Raw genomic sequence first — 16,166 nt, 5'->3', positions numbered from 1 at the left:
GGTTGGCCACACTCTCCTTCGTTTATTTTCATGACTACAGAAGACTGTGCCTCTGCTCTAGTTCTTCACCTTTATTGTCCCCTGACAAAGAAAACTGCAACAAACTTAGCAAAGGACAAGTTTCATCACAGTCTTCATCATCCTTAGATTTACATATTCATGTCCTAAGGAAAAGCAGCAACACCTTTGGGAATTACTGTAACATCTACAACCTTGTATTTCAGAGCAATTCCAGGGGGACCTGAGGGATGTGGAAAGGAAGAGTTAGTCATAAATTCCTTCAGCAGTGGCAGCAGCTTGAAAAAAATGTATCTTTTCCCACTTTGTATTCCCACACTCTGAAACTACTATACTGCCTCAGATCTCATTGACAGCAATATGAAGAGCAATGGGTTCCCAGGCTGGAGCCCTTCCTAAAGATGGCCAGACTAGAAATAAAGAAGCAGGAAGAAATTGGAAGGCACCTTAGGAAGAAGGCATCTTTTCGCCTGTCCATGCACAGTGCCTGCCATTCCACCATGTGCAAACACAATTTTGATTGGCACTCACATGACTTTAGGGGGGGGGGGTTTAGGTTTCAGGGAGTATGTCTGGGTACAAGCAGTGTGGTTTGGATGAGGCAGATTAAGCAGTCTTTCTAATATCCAAGTTCCTTTCCAAAGACCACAGTGGAAGGGTTGAAGATTTGAGAAGAGGAATGCCAGCCATCCCATGGTGGGAGACAGCATGTCTTGGTGTGCCATCTATGTTGAGAAGGGAGAGTAGCTAAAGACAATATTAAGTGCCTCCAGTGCTGAGCCAGGACTATAAAAGGAAGTACAATAAATTACTTAGTCAAGCTCAAAAAAGCAGGCTCATAAATTTGAGGGATTCCCAAATGTACTCTGAACACTGGTTCTGAAGAGAATGAACCAAGGTGTCTGAGCCCAGCTCAGCTCTTTTTCCAAGAGCTGCATGATTAAAATCTCCCGTTATGGCCAAGTCCGTGCCTCAGACAATCCTGTTAATTGCTAACAAAAAGAGTTATCCACTTGATCTGCCTGGATCTGCAGCAGATCTTCCAGTGGTGCTTACATTCTTTTCCTTTGTATTATCACTCAGACTTTCAATACATGTTTCCTGGTGCATTCTGAACATCTGAGTGAGATATGTGGCATAATCTCCTTCCCCTTTTTCCTTCCTGTTGTTCCTGAACAAGCTGTGCTCTTCCATACTAGTATTCCAGTCACATATCCACTTGACTATACCCCACCAAGTTCCTGTTATGTCAATTAAGTAGTAATTTTGCTCTTGCATTAAGTTTTCCAGCTCCTTCTATTATTTTCAACGTATTTTACATCATTATAGTGACATCTGGGCTGAGCATCAGTTGGTTTGTTTTCTTCTTCTTCCTCCACGGACATTTTTCAAAGAATCACAGAATTTTCATTTTTTCAGCTTTTTTATATAGGCCACTGTGGGTCAGATTTTTTTGAACGCTTATGTCACCAGCCTGACAGGGCATTTTAGCACATATCTGATCAGATTACCAAAATGCTAATGGTTTTCCCTCTTTCTTTGTTAGATGAAGCCCATTTCTTCTCAGCAGTCCTTTCCATCCCACCATGGGAGCATGTAGTTATGTTGAAGAAACCAAGGTTTTCCTTGTAACACCCTGCACAGCCATGCAATCTGTTTCCCATCCATACATGCACGTACTCATTTGAGATTATCTTTGTCTAAGTAGAAACTGCAGTCATAACTGCTTCCAGGCCTCTCCATCTTTCCAAGAAGCATCTACATTGTAAAAACCACAATGACCACTTATTGTCAGAAAGCCACATGATTCCAGGAGGCTGAAGTAACCTCTAGCTTCTTTAGGAGAGAGGCAACACCTATCTGAGACCTTGTGCAGAACTTGAATGTACCATATGTTCATGTAATTCATTAAACACAGTGTAATATTATTATTACTATATTTTTATTAATAATATTAATAATATTATTAATAAGACTGATGCTTATAGCTATGGCAGAAAATGGGAAAAGTGGGACTGGAACAGCCATTCAGAAATCTCCTACTCTTACGTCTATACTCCAGACTAGGATCAGCTCTATCAAAACAGCCCATGAATGATGGTTGCTAAACCATCATTTTAAAAATAGCTGGTAACAGGACACTGCAGACTATCACCACCTATCTATTTCTGTGTATGACTGTCCTGCCTTTAGTTTTTCCTATGTCAAACAACTCTCCTCTGCTGCAGTTTATTTTTCTAACCACAATTAATACAGAGAAAACTTTATTCCCTTCTTCTGCGCAAATTGCTTTTATCTATACTGGTAAAACAAACAGAGCCAGAACACAGGCCCAAGTGGTGGACCTTGATTATGTACAACATCACGTTTCTAGAACGGGCCCCCACAAAGTCTGGGCATCATCCTGGTCACTTCCCAAGCGCGGTTTGAGACTTATTGCCAGCTCAGATGCAGCTATGTCGTCGTGAAGGCTGTAAAAGAGTTTAAAGGCCAGGTAATGTCTCCAGGCCAAAGAATAAACTCTAGTATTGTTTATTTCTTTTCTAAGATAAATGTACCCTTTATATAGCGAATAATTCATACCAGCTCTCCTTTCCTGGACTAAACAATGCCAATCTCAGCCTTTCTTCACAAACTCCAGATTATTCTCACTGGAACCCATGTCATTTTAAACTGACATTCCCAAAACTGGTCCCTGAAGTGCAATTCCCAAACTGCAGTACTCAGCTGCTCCCTCACCAATGCTAAGTGAAGATGAACATGATGATTTTCTGTGTACTACAAATATTATTCCTATTTATGCATTCCATTTTGCTTCATACAGTTCTCTAAGTACAGTCAGATGAATTTAATGAGCTCTAATTAATTTTGTAAATCTTTACCTTATTTAATACTTTTAAAATATGTTATTTCAGCATTTACAGCACCATAACCCTTAGCATTTTTTGCTGAAGCTGATTACATTAGCAGTGATAGCACAGGCAGACTTTTCAGTGAGAAAACAATCATTAAATATTTTGGCCTGTCTGGAGTAACATTTTTGCTAACATCAGTTGGTGGTCATGGAGAAGCTCCTATTACTTCTACTATTTTTGTACCTGTTCTGTGGATTGTTGAGAGATTTCTTTCTTGAGAGCTGTCAGCCTATGCACTTTCAAAAGCACTTAAGTGTGTTTTAAAATTAAATGTTAGGCTATTAAGACTATTTAGGAATGGACCGTGCCTCATAAACCAATCTCTTCGAAAGGAATCCCTAGAAAACCAAATCAATAAAGTGAAAATGATTAAGATAACTAAGCAGTTATCATCGTCAACTGACCTCCTATCAATTACGCTGTGCTGTTATGGCCTCTGTTGCCCATGCTAATTGACCTTGATATACATTACTTGTTTTTTGAAGCTTCAGCTGCGTAACTTCTCCATCGACAGTGGTGCGGTGATGCTGGAAGCCAGTCTTGGCCATTGCCTCTTCCCTTCCGACATGGGGTTTGTTATGAAGTAAAACCCTGAGTGCTGGTCCACAGCACAGCTCATGGGCGAGCACAGCTGAGCTGTGGCCTGCTGGTGGAACGAACAGGTGCTGGCACGGGGCAGCAGAGCTCAAGGGCGACTGCATCCATGACTAGAATGGAGCAATGAAAGAAGTCCACTAATTCACAATGTACCTACTGCTGATCGATAAAGGCATGCGTACGGTAGCCTCAGTCTTATCTCTTTCACCAGGTTTATATTGGTGTGACACCACTGAATTAGCGAAGCCGCTCCTGATTCACTCCAGGGCAAGGGCAGAATCGGGGCTGGTTTTGCACCATGACCCATACAAATAGCCCGGCTCTCACTGGGAAACATCTCGGGTGTATTTGCGAATACTTCAATATGTATAAGCACATTTATAGCCTTTCCCCATTTTGTGAGGATATTTTGGATCCTTCCGGCCCCTCTCACTGGATTTTTATGTCCATGGTTTTTTTTCTAATATTTCTGCGCTAAACCCAGGACAGATAAATCACGTCTCTGGTTTCTTTCGTGTAGGGTAGGCTGCCTAAATCACTGCCACATTCCTCCTATAGTAGTCGTTTAAAATTAATAGCACATGCAGAGGAAAAACTAAGCCCTTTGACGTCACTCCCGAAACGAGGAAACATAAACAGCGAGGGCTGCCCGCGGCTGACAGCGCGGGCGCGGGCTGGCGCGCGCGGATTGGCCTGCGCGCCCGCGGCGGTGGCAGCACCTCCCCGCGCGCCCGCGGCGGCTGCAGCGGCAGCGCTACCCCGGCCCGCGCCCGGCAGCCGAGTGCGCTCCGCCCGAGCCCTTCTCCTTCTTAAGGTGGTTTGACTGGCCGGGTTGGGGGACTTGGGGAGCTTTTCTTTTCTTTTTTTTGCCCTTTTCCTTTTCCTTCCCCCCCCCCCCCCCCCCCCCCCCCCGCCCCTTTTTTTTAATTATTTTTTTTTATTTTTGTTTGCCGTTGTTACTTAATTCCATTCCTAATCCTGGATGCAGTTACTGGATTCTGCAGTACAAGTCTTCATGAACAAGCTGCACCGCTTAGAGATTTCACGGCATTCAAAGGTCACAGAACTGCCACTATGGTTAAATGTCTTGTTTAATGGTTGAGGTATGTACAGCAAATCTGAAAGAGGCAGCATGATTATTTTTGAAGGGAAACTAAAATTGCGAGGGGGAGAGGGAGATAATACTATTATTTAGTGGCAAAGATTTTTAGTGGTGATTGTTACTACAGCAACCGGTTTTTGAATTTCCTCCCTTTTTCTCTTTATTCAAACTAGATAGAAATTTTAACGTGTTGATTTAACCATTTGATGGCGAAAGAAGATTGTGGGAAGAGTCTGTTATTGCAGTTCTTTCTGACCCCACCGAGGAAAGTGTGATTGCTTTTTCTGTATGTTTTCCTACTGCTCTGTGGCAGGAGAGGAGACCTGGGACTTGGCTGGCTTCGATGAAGGGAGAAGAAAGCAGAAACTCATTCTTATCTTGAGGGGGCTGTGAGTTAGTCTGAGAGTTTAGAGCTGAGGGAGAAAGAGTTGGCAATAAACAGGTCAAGCAGAAAAGAATACCAGGCTCATTTTTCGGAGTACATGTACCACATCTTTTTTTTTACTACATGCTTAGATTGCTTTACTTGGTTTGGGTTCAGAAGTTCAAAATCAAGAAGCAGCCTGCGCTTTGACTTATAAGCAGATCCTCAGTGGGAAGGGAGGGAGCTGATCGTCTTATATCAACACCAGTCTTCAGATAGCTTTTGCTACTTAAACAGAGAAAAGTAGAAATTTGCTTGGAAGTTGAAGTAATGTAGCCTGGGAGTCTGTTTGATGGCGTATAGGTTCAATTCATATTTGAGCTAGCGATCTGCCTTGAATGAGTATTGCAGCATTACAGTGGACAGTGTGTGCTGCAGGAAACAAAAGCAACTGCTAGCATAAAACTAACATTGTTTTCAGGAGTGTGATTCTAAAATACAGGAGGAGGAGCCACTTGTCAGAGCTCGTGTGTGTGTGTGTATGTGTGTGAATGAGTGGTCTTAAAAATAATTTCAGCCAACACAGCTGATTTCTGTTGTTAATTGCATTAATATACAGGTATTCTCAATGACTAGCAATCTTCATATTTTTCCCAGTCAGCGGAACGAGACTTTTTACAGCTCTGTTTGAGATGCTGCTGTAGATATAAACCCTCTGCAATTTGAAAATCTTTTAGTTTAACTTTAAAAATCATACCTGAAAAAAACAATTCACATAAGGAACAGAACATGAGCACACCTCCCTCATGCAATGCACCTTAAAGGGTTGCAAAAATTAACTACACTAGGCTGAAGCATGCTAGGTTAAGGACGGCAAAAATATTAGCCCTGAAATGCAGAGGATGTGATATGTGCTGTGAATGGACAATTGCTATTCTGCAGTGCCTAGTGGGAAAACAAGGACTTTGTGTATTGCAAATGCATAACTGCAGCTCCTCCATTTCCTTTGCTGTATCTTCACTGATGACTGCAGAAACAAAGAGGCTTGTCACAAATACACTCTTTAGTGCCTCATCTCTTTAGAGATACTTGAGGATATTTTTTTTTCATATCACCAAACAACCCAAAGTCAAGCTTTGTTAGTTGAACTGTTACTCTGTAATCTCCATGCCACTCCCTCCTTCCCAGCCCTCCCCAAAATCTTACTATGTGAACTGCCAGCTGCTTTCAAAAACTAAAGTGCTGCTTCTCTAGCCCCAAGTTTAGAAAGGTTAATATAGTATTTGTTAGATGATTAACTGGTAAATTTGACTAAGGGGAAGCCTCAGTCTATGGGGACTGTAGCCTGTTCTGTAAGGAGCAACCCTGTAGCTACATGAAGATATCCAAGTTTCCAAAAGACAATCTGTAAGACATTTGTTTAGAATAATTTCCTAGAATTAAATTATTCACTTCATTGATAAACATTTTTCTGCCTCTGTGTTTTGTAGCAGCTGCTACTGGTGATACTAATAGTAAATATGCTAACTGGACTTCAGCTGAGGAAGTGACACTTTCTACTTCAGTAAGAAAAGTTTATCTGCAATGCTTTCTCTGAACATTCTCAATTCAGCATCGAGAACACAATACAATTTAAAGTTGGCCTCTCTGCAGTGAATGAAATGCTTACTGACATTTGTAGTCATTCTGTCTCAAAAAAAAAAAAAAAAAAAAAGCCTGTATTGCAGAAGTTTCATGTGATATGAATGGCTGCTCATTCTGAGTTTATTTCTGTAGGGTGGACAAGAGTTGTCACCAGTGAAGTCGTAGCGATTCCAAGCACAGTAAGGCATACTCTACAGTCTGATCCAATATATGACAGATCACTTTTTTAAAACTGTGAAATTTCATTCTGTAAACTAGTATATAAATATACCATTATAACAGCAGCTGTTTCCTCCCCCTTTATGTGCTTTTCCCTTCTGAAACCCAGCCCTTCGCTTGCCATTATCAGACCTCTAGGTAGGTCATTGAAGCAGACTGATTTTCCAGTGTCTCCATTGCAATTATGAAGTGTAATTGAGACATTAAATCATACATGGTTCCTTTTCCCTTACTCCATGATTCTTCTACCAATAGTTAAAGCACATTTTAATGAGAAACAGTCTGAAAATTGATATTGTATGACATGTATATGGTTTTCTTGTAATTTTTCAGTCTTATAGGGAAAAAACTTCTCTTGTACTGGTAATTTCCTTTATAGGAGCTGTACAAAGCAGAAGTGGCAGCTACTAACCAAGCCATTACTGTCAATAGAAGAAAACCTGACACCTCTTTATTTAATCATAAGAAATGTTTTAAGACTAAATTTGTCCTGTAATCAAGCTAGATGTATGGCCAAAAGCTCTTGATGTAGTTGGGCCAACAGAAAACCAAGTCATTTGGGGCAGGGAGGAAAACATCCCATGTAAATGAGCATTCTTAGCAACTTGCTATTGTTCATCTTTTCTCCATTTTTGTACTTGAAATTATTACAGTGCTCCATGTGTTTGTCACAAGGTGAAAGTGAAAGGGACAGCTGGGATCCTACTAGCTGCCAGAACAAAATTAAGTGTTTTGTAATGAAATGATGGCTCAGTATTCCTCCTTCCACATCCATATTGGGTGGAAGATGGGACTCTCTCTATTGGAATTATAGCATTCATTTTTTTCTTGTTCCTCAGCCAGAAAGCAGGCTTACCCTTGAAGGGACATCAGTTTTTACACTTTCAGTGAAACATTGGCTTTACATCTAATGTGAAAATTACACTTTTCAGTCACAAGTTTCAGGATGTGGAACTGATGTTATTTTGAGTTTATACCCTGGGGGCACTGGGATACAAACATGCAGTCTAAATGTCCAAAAGCAGTTCAGAAGTTCTGGTGCTTTTTCTTTCTCAACACAAGATCTATCAATTTAGGCAGCTGAAGATGAAAAATGGTCGCTGAAAAGCTGGACCACAAAGCCAGGCATGAGATATGCAATTATATGAGGGTGGTTGGTAACCTTTTTCTGTGGTTTCACAGTAAATGAGTGGAAATCAAATAATGTGTCTTCTGACAGTAGTATGAATTTCTCAGCTCTGAAGTATTAGCTTTGTGTAAATACCAGAAAGGTAGATTGTATTTTTTGCATTTAAAACTATTTATTTAATCAATTTCTAGAAATCTAAAATGCAAAGTCAACTGCTGAAAGGTTTTTTAGCAAAAATAACTCTTCTGTATCTTCCTGAAAATTGTTTAGATCATTTTTTAATTTTATTTGTACTATTATTCTTACTACAGTACCACTTCAAGAAAGTGGCATTAGAAAACAATATTTGAACCTCTGAACTTAAAATTTCTGTTTTCCTGTAACAGACTGTGGGATTCAGGAAATATATTGCTAGGGTTCACAGTGCTCAGATCTGGGCTATTGATAGCTGTTTTAAAGCCTCCAGTTTTAAAGTAGAAAATTAACAAATCTTGGCCAAATCAGATAGAAGAAAGAGCAGTCCCAGGAGCCAGACTTCAGTGGCAAAACTATAAGTGAAAAGTTTTGGGCAGAGACAATTCTCAAAAAAAAAATTAGTTAAATGGTTTAAGCATTTCTTTTGCACACATTTAATAGCATGGTATCTGCAGTCCATCCATGCTGTAATTGTGATATACATTATTCACTTGGTTTTAGAAAGTGAAAAATCTATAGCTATCATTTTATTATGTAAACAGTGTTGAACTATAGAAATTAAACTAATGAAAGGGCCTATTGAGTCTGATTTTCTTATTCCGTTCTTCCTCCCAGTGGGAGCTGTGTGCGAGGATGGATGAGAACTCAGTTTAGCTACTTATTTAAGCCACGTAGTCTTATGGTGGTATATGATATGCTTCTGCTAGCTTACTATCCAGCCAAATAAGACATCCAGGTTGCCTAGATGGATAAACATAGCTGATGACCTCTCCCTCTTAATAGGTGGGAATAAGAAGTTAGGATTCTCCCAGTCACACACAGAGACAAATTTGTTATAGTTTAGCTAAAGAAGAATTGCATGCAGACACGAACAGCAAGATTTATTTCTCTTTGAGTAGGTTATTTTAAAAACAAGACAAATATTTAGAAGAAGATAGTTGCAGAGGTTTGGGGTTTTTTTCTGTAGCTGGTAGGTTTATACTAGTTATCCACAAAAATTTCTGGTATGAGAAAACTCACCAATTAATATCTCACTATGGCGTGTGTTAATGTCAGCAGTGTAAGGCTTTTAAAAGCAGAGCACAGAATCTCCTGTCAAACTAAGTTTAGCTAATTGTCATAGAGGTATAAAAACACACTTTTGGGGCAGCAGCTGTCAGGACCTCTATACAATTTTCTACATGGTTGTTCGTAGCAGAATCTATGATAATATTAACCCATCTGTATGTAGGAAAGATGTTTTGGCAAGGACGATCGTTACCTTCCCAAGAATAAAGTGGGAGGTAGACATGTTTTGGCTGAATATACAGGAACTCAGAGATGGGTCAGAGAAATATACACCTATAAAATTGAAATTAAGAGAACTCAACTTCAACTAGAGAACTCCTGGAGGGTGATATTGAGCTACCGTGTGATCAATTCTGCTCCCTTTGGAAATTGCCCTTTATTCCTTCTGAAAGAAAGGGTCTGTACTCTCGTGTTCTTATTCCCTTTCTTTCCCCCTACCCAACCTGTTTCCCATAGCACACTTTCTACAGTGCTTGTGACGACTGGCTGAGCTCTGGGGCTTTTCCTAATACTAATGGCAGAGCTACCATTAGTGTACAAAGACTCATCCCATGGAAAGACAGATGATGATTCCCAGGTGTTTGCTGTGCTTTAGAAATGAACACATATTAACATGAAATGCCTTAGCACTTTCCCAATAATTCAGCTGTCATCCAAAGTGTGTAGCTATTTTCCCTTTTACGTATGATGGTCCCGGCACAGAATGAGAACTGGGACCTCTGCTTAGACAGCCCCAGAGCTGCACACTGAGGTACACTAAACATGGGCAACACCTGCTTTTCCCTCACTTATATTTGGCTTTAAACCTCTAAGAAGGTTAGATAGAATGAGGACTTGCTATGTACCAGGCTGCTGAGGAGGAGGAGAAGACCTCACATCGATACCCAGAAAGGGGTGAAAGCAGATGCATGAGGTCTTCAAGAAGACACACTTCTGGCTTTCTGTTAAGTGGCGGCCACGTTGAAACATCACTGCCCCTTTCTGTTTCAAATGTTGGGATTTGACTTGGCTCTGTACTACTTATTCATAGGCATTTCTGTTTCACACAGTCCCTTAATATCTGTCTATCAATAACAACGTTCAAGTGGCATCAGAACGGCCATCATAAATTTAATTAGGCAGTGTATCTCCAGTTTAATCAATATGGTCATTAGAAGACTGTAAGACAGCCAGGAAAACAATAATTAGGCCTGATTAATAGAGGAGAACTTGCACACATCAGCAGAGGGAGCTTTGCCTGTTCAAGGCTTGGGAGGACAGCGAGTCGCTTTCTGCTTTAGCAGATCTGAAGACACTGTTATGGAAAAGCCCTCTTCAAGATGCCCTTACAATACTAAATAAAGTGGAAAATAACATACTGTAGAGAAAGAACTACTATACTGAAACTACATTTTCCAAATTCTAAATTTCTGTTCTTAAAAAAAAAAATATCTTAATTTTCTTGGACAAACTGTAAGTGCCAGCTAGAAAGATAAAACAGGAATGTATTTCTTCTCCAACCAAATTCCTCAGGTGCACAGTTGCTTTTTCTTTGTAGGACTGCTTTAAAAGGCAGAACGACTGAAAGGTAGAAAGTAGACTCAAATTAGATTGGTGTGTGAGAGTGTAAAATGGCATGGTTCCACTGAGATTAATAGGACTCCATCAATTTATATCTGTGAAAGATCAGACCCACTGAGCTTTCAGGTCTTATAAGCACTACTTCTCTTCACCAGTTAGATCAAATTTTAGGCTCATTAGCCTTTTGCCATACCTGTTTCATAGCAGTTTTCCACAACTTCCTCGGCAGTGCAGTACCATCAGGTTGGTTTTGATGGCTCCACAGAAGCTGCAATGCATTCTTTCCCTTCCATCACCCTCGAAACCTCCCTTCTCTTCTTCCTTTTCTCACAGGGGAAAAAAAAAAAAGTTCAGCAGATTTTACTTGAATTCATAACCCCACAGTTAATTTTTAGTTTATGTGCTAGCATCTGGGAAAATGTATAGATTTGTAATACAGAGGAGGCTGATCTCGCTTGTTTTCAGCATAGTCCATGATCTGCTTCAATGACACAACTATGTAAGTAATAATTTTAAAACAGAGAAATAGTGATTCTCTTTAGGGACCAAGACGTACTGCACTGTGTCACAAGGTATTTTTCATGTAGCAAGGCTGTAACATCCTGTCTTTGATCCATGAAACTGTATCTATAATAATAATAATAATATCCACTACCAAAATATAACCTCTGTAATAGTATGGTAACAAATACCGGTGCAACATGAGGAGATTGAAATTAAGTTCATGCTATATATCATCACCAAAGCCGATAGAATTGGTCAAGCTTTCAAAGAAGCTCCAATTCACTTTAGTTTCTAATTGAAATGCCCAGATCTGAAAAATCGCTGTGCACAAGAGCTTGCCTGGGAAACATTTTCCCAGTCTACCTCAAACAGAAGTAGCCAACAGCCTGATGCAGTGATCTCAGGAGGGTACAGGAGAAAAGCTTTCAGTTCCCTCTCTGTGCTGGCTTTCCTAGGGTGGATTAGCGCTGCGGTGTCCCCCAGGGCCTGAGCTGCGGTCGTGGGGCCTGGCAGGTGGAGCCCACAGCCTGCTGCCCCGTGCCGATCCCCGGCATGAAATGAGGGCTTCGCCACCGCTGAGGTGGCACATGACGGTTGTTTCAGGCAGATGTCCACCTGCAGCTCCAGGAGTTCTGTCCTGAACTGAAGAAACCTTTCTAATGGGCATTTTCTCCAAACAAGCACCTCCTCCTGAACAGCTTTTCTTCCAACAAGTTGTTGATTTTAAGAGGAAAGACCAGATATATTTTGAGGGCAAAAAATCTGACCACTATGACAGAATTTCCACTTCGCTTGTGAGGACTGAGGGGCATGGAGAGTTGCTTGCTTTGACCACCTGCTAGTAGGCAGAGGTGACTGAAAATCTGGTTCCAATACAGTGACTGTTTTGAAAAGTCTGCTTAGATCTTTTAATTTTATAGTGCTTGAATTGAAAACTCAAAGGTCACTGAAGCCTTGAATTTCCAAATCTTTCAGCAATCTTCTTCTCACCCTCTTCCCAATAGACCTAGTACTACTTTTGTTTCTTATTTTGAAAACAAGTGAAAAAAATAACAGTACTCCATGCTTTAATTTTGTGATAACTGTATAGTGCTGAAGAGATTATTTCTTCATGTTAAAGTTTCCTTTTGGTGGCTGCAGTTTTTTGTCTGTGAAACACACTTGCTTTAAAAGAGGCTTGCACGTGCACCACAGATGTATTCTTCTTCTCATCTTCCCCCAGATTTAGCCTCTTAGGGCTTCCCTAGCAGGGTAAAGGAGTGTGGGATTCTGGTTTTATCTTTCGCTTAAACACTGTAGCAAACATTATTTTAAATCAAATAATACGAGAAAGGGAGGATTATAATGTTTAAACATGTCAGCTGGTCAGAAGGCCTCTTGGGGAGCAGCCGTATTCATCTGGACCACCTAATATGTGACTGCAGCTTGGTCTCACTACATTAGATTCTTTAAATTGGTATTCACAGTTTAGGTTAAAAACCCACAAAGCATCACTTGGCTAATCCTTTTTCAACTTTTAATCATGTTTACTACTAATGTGGACAAGCCTAAGCTGACTTCAGTTGTTTTCTAAGTATTAGTAAAAAGTGTTTCACATTTCATAAAAGAATAAAAAAGCAAAAAGCCTTTAATGTCAATCTGTGTTTGGCATTGCACCTTCTTATTACAGCTGATGAAAATTAGTTTGCAAATAAACAAACCATTCTCTAAAAAAGTCTCAAAAGGTCCAGATGTTTAAAATACAGAAAACAATTAGCAGAGATGTCTCAATGCTATGTAGCCACCCTTTAATTGTCACCTGTTGACAGTATTTTGACAGTTGACCTTCTTCAGCTTTGGTTCTAGAACTTCAAAAACCTCTGAGCTACTTTCTCAATTTCTAGAGACATTTTTTTTTTAAATTATACCAAACAGGCATTTTTTCTTTTTTGACTTTCTGTTATGCTCATTTTCTCCTGAGAACACTTGTCTAGAAATTACCTTTTCACCACGCTGATTTATACGTTCTGGCACGGGAACTAATGCTGTTTCTCTTAGTAGCAGACAGAAAATTAGTCACAATCCAATGTTAACAACTTCTTCATTACCTAGACTGTTTTACACTTTATTAAGTTCAACACAAGCAAATCTAATACCTTTGAACAAACCAGGGAGTTCTTGTCCATGTTGCAAATATATGAGACAATAATTAATTTATAAAGTCACTATTGTAAGTCAGCCTCTGTGGCAAACCGGGATCTGAATTGTGATACCATTAAATTCTGCAGAGAAGTGCCACTTGAGTGCAGCAGAGAGAAAAAAATTGTTTTAGCTAATTTACATTAAAAAGTCAAATATGAATAACATTGTCAACATAGTTGCTCTTGTGGTTTCTGTTGGGAGATGAGTTTCAACATACTCTACCGTCACATTTGACACACTACAATTTTGCTGTGCTGACAACAAATAAGCTGCACTGTAGAGAGTGATAGGGTGGTTCTGAGGTATAGGATACCTGTAGGATTCAGCGACAAGGAGATCAGGAAAACTTTCATGAAGTCAGTCCACCGCTAGATATTTCTACCAAAATCACCAGTAATTTCCAGCTGGTCCCTTAAATTGCCCTCACTGCCTTTCATAGTGAAGTACCTGCTGAGCACACACATGGTTTACTAGTTAATGTTCCTCTGCATCTTTCCCGTGACGTTGAGGCAGCGTTCCTGCAGTCCCTCTTGTCTAGAAGAGGAAGTCACTGGAAAGTCAGTCATGTAAAGGGAAATGGCCTTGGTTTTTGCCCAGGCGGATGCGAAACTGAGTCAACTTAAGCTGTGACATTATCGTGTCTGGTATGAGAAAATATGTTTTTCATGTGTCATGCAATGGCATTAATTTTTCTAGAAGAGACTAGTATAAAAGAATACATTAATTAAAAATATAACTTAGATCAGTAAGTTGGGTGGTTTTTTTTTAAGAGGCTTTAAAATTATTAGTTTTACAAATAGAGGCACAGAAACAAAGTTTGACTTGGTCACACAAACACTTTTCCTTGAAATAAAAATTCTTTTAATGACCAAACTCAGAATTTGCAAAATTAGCCACTTTAAAATGTTTTGGGGAGCTCCTTTTGAAACCTATGCCTTGCTGGAGCACCTAGTGCTCTCATTGGCTTTGCTATATTTGTGGGATTCTCAGAATTTTTTAAAATCAAAATGTTGAATATGTCACATCAGCCATGCTATGGTGGGCTTCAACAAAATGGTAGCCAGAGTTTTCAAAAGGGTTGAACTTTGTAATACTAGAAATAGCCAAATGGTTACAGATTATATTTTATTATAATACTAATTTCTATTAAAAATAAATGCTATTTGCACTTCGCAGGGAGAGGCAGAGTTACCTTCAGCTAACCCTCTACTCTGTAGAACTGGAGGATGAATGCCGGGGCAAACATTTTACATCCACCACTATTCAGAAATACAAAATAATTTTCTCAAACTCGTAAGCATGGTTTTTTCTTTTTCCTTACACTCTTGAGCTTTTGCTTAATGCGGTATTTCCTCTTCTGTCCATATTTTATATTACATTCACAGCAGCTGCTTGTTACTTCTGAAAACTTCCCATTTTTCTTCTTTTCTCACTTTTGTTTAAACTCTCCATTTTTCTTTAGAGAACAGAAAACCAAAGACCAGGAAATTGACTTATTACTGCATTTAGGGATAAAGAATTTTATATCTAACTAATTTTAAAAAATTCAAATATCAAAGGAAAGAGAATCTGTAGTCTTCTGATTGTGCACCATTATAACTATGCTGTCCTTCTGAACTCTGAGCAGATCCTTACAGGAAGTCAAGGCATCGTCTTAAGGCAGCCTGTAGGTAGACATAAGGGGAAGGTATACCTTCGGCTATTGTGAAACATCAGAAACTTTTCTGATTATGTATGATAACAGAATGCAAGGGAGAAAGGCAAGCAGAGATGGTCTCAGGGGCTTTGAATCCCAAATAGGAACATGATATCATGTTCAGACTCATACCAAATGAAATGCTAACCTAGGAAAAATTGCATTGAGCTAAGAGATAATTTAAGGCTATTGCTCCATGTTGCAAAGCATGTTGCAGTACCAGCAAAGTATGAAAATGTTGTATGTGACACATTAGTCAGATCAGTGAGACTCATTTAATTAAGAAAACTTTATTCCCTACAGACAAAAACTCAGGAAACACAAATGTATTAAAGGCTACTTTTTGAAAATGGCTTCTCTGCCTGTCCATAAATCTTTTAAGAGTTGGCAGTTCAAGCTTTTGTTACTCCAGATTTTCTAACACAGAAAATTATTTCTTATTAACTCAGAAATTATCTAGTGTTTAAATATATTTAGATCTTCAATTCTCTGTGTATGAATCCAATTATTTGATTGCAGAGCAACCAAACATTTGTATAAGCAGTTTATGTTGACAGAGCCTTCTACTATGGAAAATTACCATTTCATAAAATAAATAATTTGTTATGGAAAATTACTCTGTATTCTAGGGATTTGGAGTTCTTCTGAAACTGAGGATAGAATGACTTTAAACATCTGTTTGATATTTACAAAAAAAAAAAACAAACGATAAAAATCAAGGGTTTGGTCAACCTACCATATGCACACAAAGTGCAAACTGTACCTGCCTGCTGCTGAACACAAAGTCCAGACTGGCGGGCAGGGGGGAACCTGGCATACCCTGAGGCTATGTTCCCTATAGGCACTCCCACAGCAGAGACTGCTGCATTGTCTGAACCCGTAGCTCTGCTAAGAGTGCACCTTTCCTCAGTGTCACTGCCACATCCAAGGTTGTGTGGCTCCAACCAGGCTTTCCCTCAGAGAATTTGTTGTCT

General features: G+C 39.6%; 1 protein-coding gene across 1 annotated transcript in view; it reads left to right on the top strand.

Moving 5' to 3' along the window:
* The first annotated feature begins 4,247 nt into the window (after positions 1-4,247).
* The window catches only part of PDE7B (phosphodiesterase 7B), a 181,974-nt gene continuing 170,055 nt past the window's right edge, over positions 4,248-16,166 (top strand). Inside the window, exons 1-2 of the mRNA XM_040597936.1 lie at positions 4,248-4,344; positions 4,519-4,633. Of these exons, the coding sequence (XP_040453870.1) occupies positions 4,613-4,633 (21 nt within the window). The 5' untranslated portion in view covers positions 4,248-4,344; positions 4,519-4,612. The remainder of the gene's footprint in view (positions 4,345-4,518; positions 4,634-16,166) is intronic.

This window comes from Falco naumanni, chromosome 6, assembly GCF_017639655.2.
Source record: "Falco naumanni isolate bFalNau1 chromosome 6, bFalNau1.pat, whole genome shotgun sequence".
NCBI lineage: Eukaryota > Metazoa > Chordata > Aves > Falconiformes > Falconidae > Falco > Falco naumanni.
This window is presented reverse-complemented; position numbering and strand designations above follow the sequence as displayed.